This window comes from Boleophthalmus pectinirostris, unplaced genomic scaffold (assembly GCF_026225935.1).
Source record: "Boleophthalmus pectinirostris isolate CB_2022bp ecotype Guang Dong unplaced genomic scaffold, ASM2622593v1 HiC_scaffold_18, whole genome shotgun sequence".
In the NCBI taxonomy this organism is placed as follows: Eukaryota; Metazoa; Chordata; class Actinopteri; order Gobiiformes; family Gobiidae; genus Boleophthalmus; species Boleophthalmus pectinirostris.
In genome coordinates this window covers 10260324-10274812 of record NW_026571133.1, presented here as the reverse complement: position 1 = coordinate 10274812, position 14489 = coordinate 10260324, and the positions used below count along the sequence as shown (strand labels likewise).

At 38.3% G+C, this 14489-nt stretch overlaps 3 protein-coding genes across 4 annotated transcripts in view; 1 reads left to right on the top strand and 2 right to left on the bottom strand.

The window, feature by feature from the left end:
- LOC110164842 (dynamin-1-like protein) overlaps nt 1-12608 on the bottom strand; it is a 28356-nt gene extending 15748 nt beyond the window's left edge. The window contains exons 1-14 of one of the 2 annotated variants that reach the window (XM_055153261.1): nt 12373-12608; nt 11845-11983; nt 11024-11067; nt 10871-10942; nt 10080-10166; nt 7635-7797; nt 5947-6067; nt 5086-5217; nt 4656-4862; nt 4333-4453; nt 4060-4215; nt 2838-2927; nt 1318-1410; nt 1048-1101 (exon numbers count right to left, since the gene is read on the bottom strand). In XM_055153261.1, coding sequence (XP_055009236.1) covers nt 1048-1101; nt 1318-1410; nt 2838-2927; nt 4060-4215; nt 4333-4453; nt 4656-4862; nt 5086-5217; nt 5947-6067; nt 7635-7797; nt 10080-10166; nt 10871-10942; nt 11024-11067; nt 11845-11983; nt 12373-12474 — 1581 coding nt within the window. In that variant the 5' untranslated portion in view covers nt 12475-12608. The remainder of the gene's footprint in view (nt 1-1047; nt 1102-1317; nt 1411-2837; nt 2928-4059; nt 4216-4332; nt 4454-4655; nt 4863-5085; nt 5218-5946; nt 6068-7634; nt 7798-10079; nt 10167-10870; nt 10943-11023; nt 11068-11844; nt 11984-12372) is intronic. The other variant, XM_020929978.2, reaches the window with a different exon arrangement.
- An 81-nt stretch (nt 12609-12689) lies between these two features.
- Nucleotides 12690-13837, top strand: stmp1 (short transmembrane mitochondrial protein 1). Its single transcript, XM_020930247.2, has 3 exons — nt 12690-12839; nt 13100-13153; nt 13262-13837. The coding sequence occupies exons 1-3, from the start codon at nt 12825-12827 to the stop codon at nt 13334-13336; spliced, it is 144 nt and encodes a 47-aa protein (XP_020785906.1). The 5' UTR covers nt 12690-12824; the 3' UTR covers nt 13337-13837.
- On the bottom strand, nt 13817-14428 carry LOC110164993 (small lysine-rich protein 1). Its single transcript, XM_055153262.1, has 3 exons — nt 14299-14428; nt 14175-14222; nt 13817-14091 (listed from the first exon to the last, which is right to left on the bottom strand). The coding sequence occupies exons 2-3, from the start codon at nt 14175-14177 to the stop codon at nt 13822-13824; spliced, it is 273 nt and encodes a 90-aa protein (XP_055009237.1). The 5' UTR covers nt 14178-14222; nt 14299-14428; the 3' UTR covers nt 13817-13821.
- Between the last annotated feature and the right edge of the window lie 61 nt (nt 14429-14489).

The following is a 14489-nucleotide window of genomic DNA, read 5'->3' as shown; positions in this document are numbered from 1 at the left end:
TTTGGAGAGGTTAAGGTGACGGTGAAGGTGTGAAGGTGTGGCCTTCTATGTACTACTGTACTAAATTGTACCATTGTTTTAGGTTTTTGTGTTTAAATTTTAATACAGTTCAGGTCAAAGCAACATTATGTAACTCCTGGAAGCAGCATGTTCCATGGAAATCATAGAGTGTATATATATGAGTGGACATAGCTAATGCGTTAGCTGCCACGTTCCAAATAGGAAGTGCTCCAGGAGGCTCTTCCGGCTGCTTCTGACCCTGGCTCCAATTTGACTTACATTGGGATCTTGTTGCATAAATAACGGACCAATCAGATGCCTTCATTCTCCGAGGTCGCTCCCGCTAGCGTTAGCAACAGGTTTGATTGATAGCTTGTGCGTTTCGTTGCTAAGTAAGCCCCCTTCCCACTTTCCTGTGAGAAGGGCAGGCACATTTAACAACCTCAATCATGATTGGCTCTTGTGATTGCTATGATACTCGCGGTCGGATTTCCAAATATGGAGCCTTGCTCCTGATTTGCTCTTGTAACCATGGCAACGGGAGCTTCATTTGAGAGGAGCTGAACCCTGTGGGTGACGTCACACTTGCTTAGTCCACTTCTTTTATACAGTCTATGATGGAAATACACAGTTCAAACAAGTTCTGTTTTATGTTACAAGTTATGTGTAACAACAATTCTGAGTCCTAAATGACCAGTTGCTGCTGAAAGCATCCAGGCCTTCCACGATAAAAAAGTTTTAAATTTAAAAATGTGCTGACTAAGGGGTCTTTAATCGTATTCTTGAATATATTTGGTTTGCAGTGATTAAGAGGGATCAAACATACATCTGACCCAAACAGTGAATACAGACATACTGGAGGAATCAGAGTGATCAGCTGGACCGAGTGACCTCATTTAAAAAAGAGAGGAGACATTTTGAGAGATGCTGGGTAAAGTTCCTGATCATTTGGTTCACATCCTGTAGTGCTAAAAGTGATTAACATGAGTCTTCTTTATATTAAGCACACAGGAAGTCTGCCTTATTTAAATATATGTGAATCTTTACCTTATCCCTGGGGACAGATGCAGGCAGCTCCCTCATCCTGTTCCTCCTCTGCTCCTGCTCACCACATAAAAACAGATGTTAAACGCATTCATGGTTTTACCCAAAGTGCCAAACCTCATTCACTGGACATTAAATAGGAAAAAGCATTTAGAAAACGTCTTTAATTTTTATTACAATACTAAATTCCCATGCAAGATTTGATTTAACATTTTCATATAAAAGTCAGGCTAAAGCTAGTGTGTTATTAGATACTGAGATGCTAATACATACCTCTATATTATTATTCATAACTCCACAGGCATCTGCAAAGTCTGGATGCTTTGTGTTGATGTAGGCGAGCTCTATTGCTACTAAGTTATGGACCTGGAACAAAAAGACAAAAACATGGTGAGTTTGCCTAATAAAGTAACTCTGTAAAATATAGATGAATTCTGATCTGTGTTATAATGTTGTTTCCTCATCACAAACATACCTGGAGTTGTGTTTTGTTTCATTCACATAGGTTTAGCACACAAACCCTAGCCAGGCTGGCACCACCTAGTATCTCTGCTCAATTTCATTTCTCTTCAGCAACTAGGTCAGGAATCAGAATACACTAGACCAGGGGTGTCAAACTCAAATTCACAGAGAGCCAAAATTAAAAACTGGGACTAAGTCGTGGGTCAAACTAGATATTTATTGAAAAATGTCAACAACATCTGCATGTTTTTTCTTCTTTCGATATATGTAATGTTAAACTTTTCTTATTAAAATAAATGTTTAATAATAGTTTTGCTTAAACATTGAATGCAGACCAAGCATAAGATAAAATAATAACATTACATATGTCACAACCAAATGACGACTGGTGAAATAAAAACGTACCCGCTTACCCGCGAACAAATCGTAATGCTGCGAGGTTAGACAGTTTCCACGAAGTGAAACCAACCTATTGAATCAGGCTACACAAACCCTGCAAATTTACTCCATACATCTTTACTACAATCATTTGGATAATTTCAGCCCTGCAATTTCAAATCTCTACTGAACTAAAGGTAAAAGAAGCTGTAAACTTGAAAACTACTGCTTCAACAAGAGCATTTTGAGCATTGCAGATGTAGACATAATAATAAAGTGTTACTCAAACATGTGTGAATGAAACAAAGCACAACTCCAGGTATGTTTTTGATAAAGCGACAACATTATAACATGTCTTAAAGCTCACAAGTGTAAATTCTGTGTATTATAGGACCTTTAGCTGTACTATTGACAGCTTTAATGGAGCATGAAGAAGGAGTTAATAAATTATTTTGTTCATTATGAATTAAATATGATTCAGGCTACTTACTCACGGGGTTAGGTTATTGAGTAAGTGGCTATTAAAGGCACTGTACCAGATTTTTACTCTCTTAAAAATATTAAAAACAGAACTAGTTCATTTTAAAAGGTTTGCAAAGTTATTCCTCAGTCACCTTTTTGATTCTAAGCATTATTCACCACGATAAGTTTAAAGTGCTTTTCACAACTCTCAAAGACCAACAACTACCAACAACTATCGTCTTAACACGCACTTCCTGATTATCGGACATTTTACCACTTCATAATAGATGCAGAGAGCACACAGAAGACGTATTTTGATCTAAAGAGTTGTTTATATCTGTATTGTAGTACATGGGGACGAATTGGGTACATGAACCTCTTAATAAACCATTTGTTCATAATAAATCAATTCTTTCATGCTTTATTAAGGCTAATTAAGATATAGTTATTAGCAAGCGATACTGATATATACATATTTTTAAAAAGCATACCATTTCATTTGTAATAGGTAGTCTTTTCCTCAGCAAAGATGTCACCACCTCCACAATGGCCTCGTGCAGCTTGGGGAACCTTTGCAGTTCCTGTAGGTCAAAGCAATACAAAATATATTCACCATATACAAAATGCATGTAGAATAAACAATAGCACAGGTAGGGAGCTGGAGGGTAAAAACCTATGAATAATGTGTCCTTAGGCTCTCCTTTGTTTTACTTATATGCAGATTGCAGTGTGGTGGTAATAGGAGCTCAGCCAAGACAATGATATTATGGATGTTAAGACCATTTTAAACCCTATCCTCATTGTGTCAGCCCCACCAAGGCAGTAATGATAAACTGTGTGTAGGAGCAATGTAGAGTCTGCAGCAAAAGATTTCAACATGAATCATATTTTTGTATTGCGTCATGGGAATTGTACTGTACTTTAAAACTTTATGTGAAATTATTTATAAATTATGTGTTTGGGTAGAGAATAAACCCCATAGTTTTAGACTGAGTTGATGGAAAATACCTGTATTCCTGAACTACAAATGTCAAGGCCTGGCCCTGTTTAGCTTCTGAGATCTGACGAGCTCAGGCTTTGACAAGGAGGTTTGGCCACTCATTTTAATGGCGCTCAATGGTCAAAAACAGACACAATCCACCACCCACTCCTTTTATTGTTCAGCCTTCTTTATGCTTTATGAGTGACTGACAGGTGGTTTTAACTAATCCCAATGAAGAGTAAACGTTCAGAAAGAGCACATAGGTTTATTAAAAACACAAAAGCTCTTAGAAAATTGTGACATTAATTTTTTTGCCAACCCCTTTATCATTCAGAAACTTTCATTTCATACAAGTGGTCCCATACTAGAGCAATGATGATGTATTAGTCATTGTGAATGAAAGTGAATGATGGATTTTACTGTCAATATGGTCAATGTGTTCATTGTGTCCAGTACAGCATGTTTCAGTGTTTCTATCTTGTACACAGGTCCACCAGGGACACAGGCAGCTTGTCTTCCATTGTATGGAAATGTCTTCTGGCCTATGGGACTTGTTCCTGCCCCTGCCTCTTGTCCCTGATTCTGTCCCTCTCTCTTGGCCCTGATTCTGGCCCACTCTCTTGTCCCTCTCTTGTGTCCCTGTCTCTTGTCACTGATTCTGGTCTGTCTTATGTCCCCGTCTCGTGTCCCTGTCCCGTGTCCATGTCTCTTGACCCTGTCCCATGTCTCACCTGAGTGCTGTAGTTGCTGCAGTGTTGGATGATCCTCTGCATCTCTTCGTGCACCAGCTCCACACACCTCAGACTGGGCTCCTCCAGACGCTTCACCTGCTTCTTCACCAGCAGCTCAAAGGAAATCTCAGGCACAAACAGGGATGGACGCGGGCCCTAGAACAGAGACAGTGTAACTCAGGGCAACCAGCTACTAACCACAGCAGCAACAGGGGGCGCTGTGATGAACAACAGGAGTGACAGACTGCAGTGGCATAGTGATGTAACACTCACAGTGGCGTTCCTTATAGCGGTGAGAATATCTATGGTACTGAGGCCACCCAGAGGATCCACTGACTCCAGTGTTCTGCCAAAAGTCTCGTGGAAAATGTAACAGATTCTGGCTCCACCGCACCTGAAAAAGAGCAGCCTGGATATTAGCTCTGATGTGAACCCGCCGCGATCTCTCCTGTCAGCTTTTCCTTCACACAATCTGTGCGTGCCTCAACTTACAAGTCGGATCATATCAAATGATGAAACCAATGCAGTTGTTTTGCACAAGAGTGTGCTGTACCAAGAGCACCACCAAGTGGCCAACCTGCAGTAGTACTACTTACAGCTCTGCAGTCTCTATGTACTTGGCAGTGCCCTCGATGGTGTTGCAGTATTCAGTGGCAAACTTGGTGATGAGCTGTAGCAGCGTGGCGCTCTGGTCTTCTACAGGTTCTCCGTAGCTGTTGAGCAGGGACTGGTACTGCGCCGCCAGAACATTGATCCGTGTCTTGAGCTCCGGGAGGCAGTCTCTGATGTGGTGCATCAGTAACCTGACATAATGACAGCAAAGGGCACCAGCTCTCAGTGTTATCTGTAGCTCTTTGGCAGTTTACCTTGTCACTCAAGAATACAACTCCTGACTTTAATACACAGCGGCTGCTACACAACAGGAATACCAACATTTATCAGAGTGATATGATGAAATGAATAAGTTATGACTTTATAATTCAAGCTACAACAGCGCATCTATAATTGAAAACAAGAGCTGTGTACCTATTGAGAGTCCGGGCCAGGTATTTGGTTCCATTCCTTGTGGCTAAAGAGGGATATTTCTTCTGCAGGAAAGCATGTTCATCTCGAATAGAATCAGCTACAGACTTCTTATTGTTGATATCGAGCTGGCTCCTGAAAGTTCAGATTTAATTAAACAAAGAGATTAAAAGCAATCAGACGAAATTAAAAGCAAACAGAGTTCACAGAGTTGATTTTATCTCTATTATATTTCCCATTCAAGTGTTTAACACCGGCATAATGTCATCCATTAATTTTTCATAAATGATAATCTCATATTGAAGATGTATTAGGTGTATTATATTAAGAGCAAATACGTCCCCCGCTGAACCTGCATTAAATATGTATAAGAGAGCGCTCAGATCTCATCACCGTGGTGACATTGAGCTTTATTAAGACTTTACAATGGTGATCTGGTGCATTCACAGGGCGAAAGGGTATTCCAGGTGAGCTCCGAGACTTTTAACAACCTTATTTAATATAAATCTGCATCTGTGTAATGATGTATTATATAATTTAACTTCTACATCATCACCATATTTCTGTAATTTTTAAAGGCAATGATCATCTGATTAAAGCCAACTTGCATACAGCATACATTTGACTAGCTACCTGAAGAGTGATCAATTATGTCCATGTGCTCAGGGCATAATGGAGAGACTGTTGGTCACGACTCACTGGTCAGACTCAGTAAGAGAAGAAAAATCTTTCAGGGGTTGAGAGGAAGCAATAATTTAAGAAACAATGTAATCTCAGAAAATAAATTATAGGTTGGTGTCATCATTAAAAGACTTTTTTCAAATATAAATAACATTACAAGTATGCAAATTAAATATTGGTTACCTGTTCACAACTCCAATAATACCAAGTTTCACTGGAATGACTCTGCCCATCAGGACGTCCATAGCATCAGTGCCAGCGTCCATCAAGTCCAGTTTAGTCACAACCGCCAGGGTCCTCCTCCCTGGATTTGTGAAAGTCAAAACTTAGTCATGCATTGTACTGCATTTAATGTCATGTGAACTATCCACAAATATCAAGAGTTTTAAAGGTTTAGAATTTTCACTTTTACTTTTTTAGTTCTGAAGGCGATTATGTAATCACAGAGCTTAATGAGCACCGTACTTTGGGTTGCCAAATCCAACTAAACCCAGTTGGAAATAAACCTAAAATGACTTTCTCTGAATGAGAATGAGCGTGTTCTCAAAAGGTTTAGGCAACTCAGAGTGAAGGGTGACTGCAGTCCGTCTATAATCAGTGAATTCTACATACCCTATTGTTAATGTAATCTAGAAAACAATTTATTTGTAAAGAGATTGGATTTAAACAGCAAAAATGAAACATTTCCGTTTTCATAGCCCGCAGGCTGCAACTGCAAAGCCATATAGTTTCCATTAGCCAAAGCAATTTTAAAATTGAAAAAAAAGAAGAGAATTTACTCTATCAGCTGCTGGACCACTACTGGTGAAAACATTTAAACATTGTACTTTTAGTGAAGGGTAACTACAGCGATTTATCTTAATACTAACTACTTTTACCACAATACTAAAACTTTAAACTCGATTTAATACGAAGGAATAAGATCACTTGTTCTTATATAGAGATCATGACCGTTCTAAAACCCTACAGGCAAGGTACAATTTTCTCCTATTTACGGTATGTTTATTTTTTCAGCATTGATACTAATCAACACTATCAAATTCATTCAGATGCACACCTAGTTTTACTTCCAGTATTGATTAGTATCTGATTTGCAATTCTTTTGATAACCCCTACAACTAAAATATAAATAACAAGCTAATAAATGAGGTGTGATGAGATAATATCCCTGATCGATTGATATTTTGCAGTGACATTGCAGTGGGGGGTGGTCTACATGTTCTGGTGACAGCAAAAAAACTGTCAAAAATGTTTTAATGTAGTATAAAAGCTTAAAAATATGGTAAATGGTCACATTTTTCTATAGCGCTTTTCCACCTTCAAGGCACTCAAAGCGCTTTACAACAAGGAACCACTCACCCATTCACACACACATTCACACACCAGTGTACGCAGACACTGTGGGCAACGTGGGTTAAGTATCTTGCCCAAGGACACAACAACAGCATTCATCTGTGGGAGCTGGAATCACACCAGCCAACCTGTGGGTCAGTGGATCTGACCGCTCAACCTGTGATGTTTTTGTCAAGAGCTGGAATTGAACCGCCAACCTTCAGATCAGTGGGCGAATGCTCTACCAACTGAGCTACTGCCGCAACAGTAATCACAAAAATTACATGTGAGAGACATGTTTAAGCACACGAATCATCTCGCCTCTTGTAGTTCCAACTAAGTTACGTCTTTCTTGTCAATGTGTTAAAATAAAACTCAGATAAAGTCTAACTTGAGTAACAGAGCTTCTAACAGAGTAGTGTTTTCAGTTAGCATCACACCCCCAAGGAATGTTGCGGATATTAGCTGCAAAGTATCAATCAATCATATAATTGTGTAGTAGATTTCTATAATAAATATTTAATTCAGACATCTCTTACCATCAAGGTCCACCTCTCGTGCTACTTTCAGAGCTTCGGAGGTTGCCATGTCTGTGTTTGCGGCGGTAACAGCCAGGATGATGCAGTTTGGGTTAGAGATGTGCTTCAGGATTAGATCTCTTATCTGGATCTCTATGTCCTTGGGCTGGTCACCCACAGGCACCTGACAGAGAGCAACGCAATTAACAAACAGCACACAGTGGTAGGTTCAGTTTGATTCATTAAAAAGTACAGCGGGGGATTTCAGACGGTAACACACTGAACCTGAGGGGAGAAACTAATGAGGTCAGAATCAAAGCCTGTGGGTACAAAAACTTCACTGTTTTTGAAAGAAATAATCAAACAGAAAATACACACATGCTGAACCTTACAATAAGGGGTCTTCATATTTGCCATGTATTATATATGAGGTATAGTCTTTATTTTTAAAGGTACAATAGGTACTATATTATGCAATACTCTTGTGAGCTTTAAGCCATGTTATAATGTTGTTATATACTGTATATTGTTATATAATGTTGTGTTTTGTTTCATTCACACATGCTTGAGTAATTCTTTATTATTATTCTGTCTGCATCTCCAAACCTCAAATTGCTCTGTTCCACCTTGTGATGTCATGTAGTGATGGTTTTCAAGTTAACAGCTCCTTTTACCTTTACTGAAGTAGAGATTAGCAATTCCAGGTATGTGGAGTTTAAAACCATAGTGGAGCGCTTCTTATTTTACCACATGACATCACAAGGTGGAACAGAGTGTTTTCTGTTTGAGAGAAGAACTCAGCCTACATTAGGGATGGGCATTCGATTAAATTTTCTTAATCGATCGGTGGGAGAATTAACAATCAATTTTCGATTAATCATTAACGTCTTTATACTAAAATTCATCATTATTATTACTATTACTAATCTGCATAAATAAACTCAACTTTACAACATATAAACATAACCACTATAAAGCCACATTAGCCCGTTTGAGATTATAATGTGTTTAATGCAGCTTTGCCACATTTGTTTACATCTTACAGAAACAAAACTTAAAACCGCATGGTTCATTTGCATAAAGTATAAAGCGCTGAAAAAAAAAAGCACTTTCCTTGTGCACTGATGTGGTTCAACTTCTGTTGGACTAAAGGACACGACTCAGTGGAATATGAGTGTTCTCTCTGTGACAGAGGGATGTTGATGGAGAGTCTGTTCTGTGTGTGTGTCGCGTTGGAGATGGTTCATGTTTTCAGAGATCAGACGTGTGCAGGTTTAGTGCAGCTATTTATTTAACAGTCATTTCACTCACTTTATGTATGTTGGTTGCTTTATTTATTTTGGCTACTGGTGTGATGAAAAGACTGAAAAGTATTTGCCATTGAGTGGTATACTCAACCTACATTCGGTTTGTTTGTAAAAATGAACGTGAACGACAAAATTCTTGATGATCAATTATCGATTAGTCGACTAATCATACCCATCCCTAACCTACATGTGCAGGATTTGTGTGTTAAACATGTGTGCATGAAACAAAACACAACTCCAAGTGTGTTTGTGATGAGGAAACAACATTATAACACAGATCAGGAAATACCGTTGAACATGTGTTATTGTTTCTTATGGATAGGCCCAGTAATTACACGTATTAGAGATAGAGACATTAACCATAAACCACTATAACCCACCATAAATGTGCTGTGATAGACTGTTTTAGTGATGTGAACAGTTGGATAGTGCAGAACGTTCTTCAGCTCAACATCTCCAAATCTGAAGTTATCCGTATCAATCCACCTCAGTCCATTTCACATCACCATTCACAGCACCTTGGCCCCTTCTCCACGAACAAACTGTAACTCCCTCTGCCAGAAATCTTGGTGTATTCTCTGACTCCCATCTCACTTTCCAAACTCAAGTTAAGAAAAACACCCGATCTTGCTTCTTCCATCTCATGACTATTTCCCAATTAAAAAATATTCTTAACCTCCCCCTTGCATCATCATTATCTTTTAAATCACTTTTATCATTAGGCCTTTTTATGAAATGTCTTCTATTTTTATGTGTGCATCTTTTTATCTGCTAGGTGTGTATTGTGTTTTTTTACTTTGTTGTGAAGCTCTGTTTTTAAAAGGCGGCATATACATTATTATCATATTATAAAGATGCACTTTGAAACTAAATTTGAATTTGGTATCCTACAAAGCAAATTGTATCCGATAATTATGACGCTAAACCAGGGACATATCCCGTGAATCCATACTCCAAAAGATAATGTTGTTTATCGTAAATACTGGCTAAATGTGTGCATGTTTATTATTCTATTTTGTCTATTTTTGTTTATTCATTTTAGTCAGAGTTACAAATAATCAAATGTTCGAAGGAAGAGATATTCATAAGGCATGAGCTGTCGATAGATTTTTGTTTCATTTCATTTCATTACACTTAGTCTCTGTGTGTTGTGCGTTACCTTTGTGATTCCTGGCAGATCCACCAGGGTGAGGTTGACGACGTGAGGGGAAAATATCTTCAGATGAATGGGCTCATCACTGATTCCCTGCAGAGACAAACACATACAAGAATTATGTGGAGTCTATAGTACGTCCATGTATGTCCTGGTTTATGCTTATACAACAGTTTATTGGTGTATTGTTGAATTACATGAAAATTACACTGTGGCATGATTATTGAGACAGTGAGTGGTGATGTTCAGCAGTTACCATGGTGACACAATGCACACATTAGAAAACATTGCCAAAAGGTTTTAAGACTATCTGAAAACTCAAAACAAAAATAAAAAATGGATTTAAAAAACATATTTTCAGCAACTTCAATTATCAATATGAGTGTTCATGGTCCTGTTTAGGTGTTTGATTTTCAACAAAAACTGAAAAACTGTTGGCTAATGGTAAATAGCTTCGGAATGTAGTTATGTGAGAGGGACTTGTTTAGCAGCACAAACCAGCTCACCTGTGGTTATTCCATCTGAGTTAGTTCTTTATGGTGAGATTAAATAAAGTCTTATGAAGATTAAAGTCTAAGAAGCCTCTGACAGAGCATGCTTAGACCTAGCACACACCCCCATGGAATGTTTTATATAAACAATAAACATTTTAGGGATAATATGGGATTAAAAACTTTCCACTTATGTGTGTAGTTTTAATCAGCGCTTGTTGAATTGTGGCTTTAAAAACAAATTAATAACTTAACTTAACTTGATAACTTAATAACAAATTAACAACTAGCGGATCACCCTTTTACCTTATTATTTCCGGACACGCGTTCCGTTTCATTCTCAATTTCTTGTCGGATTTCATCAAAATCTGTGAAAATCTGTAACAGAACAGAACAGAGATTTCAACACACTCAAACAAAATAAACAGACATGTTGCAAAATGTAAATACTGTATGTACCTGGTTTTTGGTGTGCAAGAACTTGCCCCACTCTTCACCTCTGCCTGTGGAATAGAAAGGAAACTGTTTAGACTTGCACAAGCAAATCTTGTTCCAGGCCAAAGCAAATCTGTGGCCTTTGCATGTCTATCTATCACTTTTATTGTGACTGCTCTTACGCTCTTATCATTTGTGACATGACTTATTTTTTATAGTTTCCATGTTTAAAATAGATTAATTCATACTTTGGTGAGGAACAATAAAATACTACACTGGTAAGTTAAAGATCCTAAATTGTGAGCTATCAGTCATGTTATAATGTTGTTACCTCCTAAAAAACAGACCCATTGTGTTTAGTTTCATTCATACCTTGTGATGTCATGAAGTGGTAGTTTTCACAATAGCAGCTACCTTTTACCTTTAGTTCAGTCTGAAATTAGCCAAATGATTCTAGTAATGGTGTATGGATGGAGCTGTTCCTGTATAACCACATGACATCACAAGGTGGAAGAGAGTGTTTTCTGTCTGAGAGAAGAATTCAGTCTAAATATGCAGGATTTGCGGATTAAACGTGTGTGAATGAAACAAAACATGACTCCAGGTATGTTTGTGATGAGAAAACATTATAACATAGACAAAAATAGCATAATATAGGCCCTTTAGAATAATGAATCCTAAGAAATTACAGAAAAAGATTACAATTTGAAAGTCTTATGTCCAAGACTGAATAAATGAAGGCTATCCCATGAACTTCATTAGGTTTATATTTAATTTGCTGCAGTCAGAATGGACACTGCCAGACCTGTACAAGTGTCATCCACATGTCTGTGCACATTTATTACCATCATCAGCTTTCCGAGCATCTCCAGGATCCACGTGGACCAGCTGCAGGATGAGAGGTCGCCTGGTTACGATCCCAGTCCCACGAGGAAGAAGGTCCCGGCCAACAAGGCTCTCCAGCACAGAGCTCTTTCCACTGCTCTGTTGAAACAAAATGCACACTCACTTCATGTATGTGTGTTGCCAAAAGGCCTGGTGCAACAGTGGTATGACAATAAGCAAAGAAAGCACAAAGATAACACAGATCCCTTGCCCTGGCCTGGTCACGCAAATACAGATTGGGAAGTTCTTAAAATAGGAAGTGAATGTGGTTGATTAAAATAGATTGAACAACCATCGCCAATGCAATCCATGAGGCATACAGCAATGCAGGGAATAGCATAGGTTACCCCCAAATGCAATGTGTGGCTGTATGCATGAAAAAACTAACTCTACACCTTTTTTTTATATATATATATTATGTAGTATTAAAAAGCAAGGTTATGAGATTAGCATAGCATATCACAAATTAAAATAATGATAGCTCTTACCTGGGTGCCTACTACTGCTATCTGCGGCAGTTGTATAATGTCGGCGCCCACGGTGTTGAACACATCTTGAAGCTTATTAATAACAGGGATTAGTGCCTCCATGGTAACCGTTCAAATTTAACGATTAAACCTGCAATATTTGTGATGGAGGCAAAGTCATTCAATGTCCCGACGCCACCATTGCAACAACACCCACCGGTGGACGATGGAAAATTCACAGCGCAGGGAGTTGTAGTTTGTTGGTGTCACAAAAGCGTTGCGCTGACTTGAAATGAAACTACAACTAATACAATCGCGATGCTTCATCTTAAATCCCGCGCATGCGCCCATACAATATTGACGAAAGGTTAGCAATTTTTAGATGCTTCTTTTCCATAACAACTTTTAAGAACTTTTACTTTCATTTTTCTCCAACACTCCGATTTTGGCGGTGTTACTTTTGTTAGATCAACATGTTGCAATTCCTGGTAAGTTTTGATGAAATTTTTTCTAAATATTCCTGTCAAATTTATGGTAGATTTTGATTGCTAGAGTTAGCATGCGAAAACATTGTGTCTTTAACTCACGATTAATAGTGCAGCGATTTCTTCAACTCCTCATACATTTATCTGTCATAACATAACATAACAATACTAACACTTGGCTGGCATTTCATTGACTTATATCTAGTTTAACATGATTTGATTACAACCCAAGACATCAGTAATCAAATATTCCTCTTTTACAGGCTGGCTTCACCATTGGGAATGTTGTGGGGATGTACCTCGCTCAAAACTATGATGTAAGTGGCTGCTATTTCTATTTCCCATCTAATATAACCAGCTGTCCAGTGGTATTTCTGTATGCCTCACTGAAATTAATGAATGAGCTTTCCTTGTGTGTTTTGTAGGTTCCCAACATTGCCAAGAAAATAGAAAATTTTAAAAAAGATGTCGAAGCCAAGAAGAAACCACCATCAGACTGAGAGATGTGGGACCACAAACCAAAGAAAAGTTTATTTATTGTACAGGGTTTGATGAGTGTAAAGACTGATTTATTAAAGAAAATGTGTAAGAATTCACTGCCTGGAGGTACTAATGGCAAGTTATTTTTTTCATAGTGTGGGTACAACTGGATGCATAGATTATGACTTATCAGTTCAAGTTCAGTTTTATGGCACAGCAGGCGTCCTTGTACACTTATTTATGGTGCACAATAATATTTTTATAAGAGTATTACAAGACTTGATTGCAAGAATTTGCCAACTGTTACAACTATAACTATGTAATAACTATAGTGAAGATCAGTCTTACAATAAAGTTGCTGAAAATGAATAAAGGTGGGAATTTATGCCTTACAATTTTCCAAAATGTTAATCAATAGCATTCCAGTGTCTTCCATGATGATGGCAAATTGGTCCAGTACAATTACTAAACCCATTTTTCTGTACATCTCACTGACAATAAAATCCTACTTTTTATTCTTCCGCTTTTTGCCCTTTGTCTTCTTTCTTGATTTGGATTTCTTTGCCCATCCAAAGCCCCTGAACTCCAGACAATGTGCTGCATTGTGGGAAATGTAAAAGAGATTCTCCATGGCCGCGGCGCTGAGGAGGTCCACCTCGGGCTTTGGGGTTTTGGCACTCGCAGACTTCTTTTTGGGAGTTTTGTTATGAGTCTGGCTTGGTCCAGGCTTCTTGGCAGGCCGAGAACTGTGGGACCTGGTTTTCCTAGTAGTTTGCTTTGGGATATTTCAGAAAAATATTCAGTTATAGTCCATTATTTAATTTAAAATACAAAATCAGATCAGATAGTACAACTTACCATTATCAAAAACAACTTGAACACAACAAGTCAGACTACATTCCCAGTCTGCAGGGCAAGATGGAAAGTGAAAAAGTAAGTCCAAGAAGCATTTAAATCAAATGATATTTGCAAGTCATCTCACCATCTCCAGAGTTGGCACAGTGAGTTGGCAAGATAATGGCTCTTAATGGGATAGTGATACCACATTTGTTTTGGTCTGTTGCCTTAGAGACAGTGCTGTGAATGAAAGGGGCAGTCCTTAACCAGAAGCCTGTTAAGCCTTTTGTTTTACCTCACATGAACTGGCCATAAACACAAGTGGTCAAAGAAAAC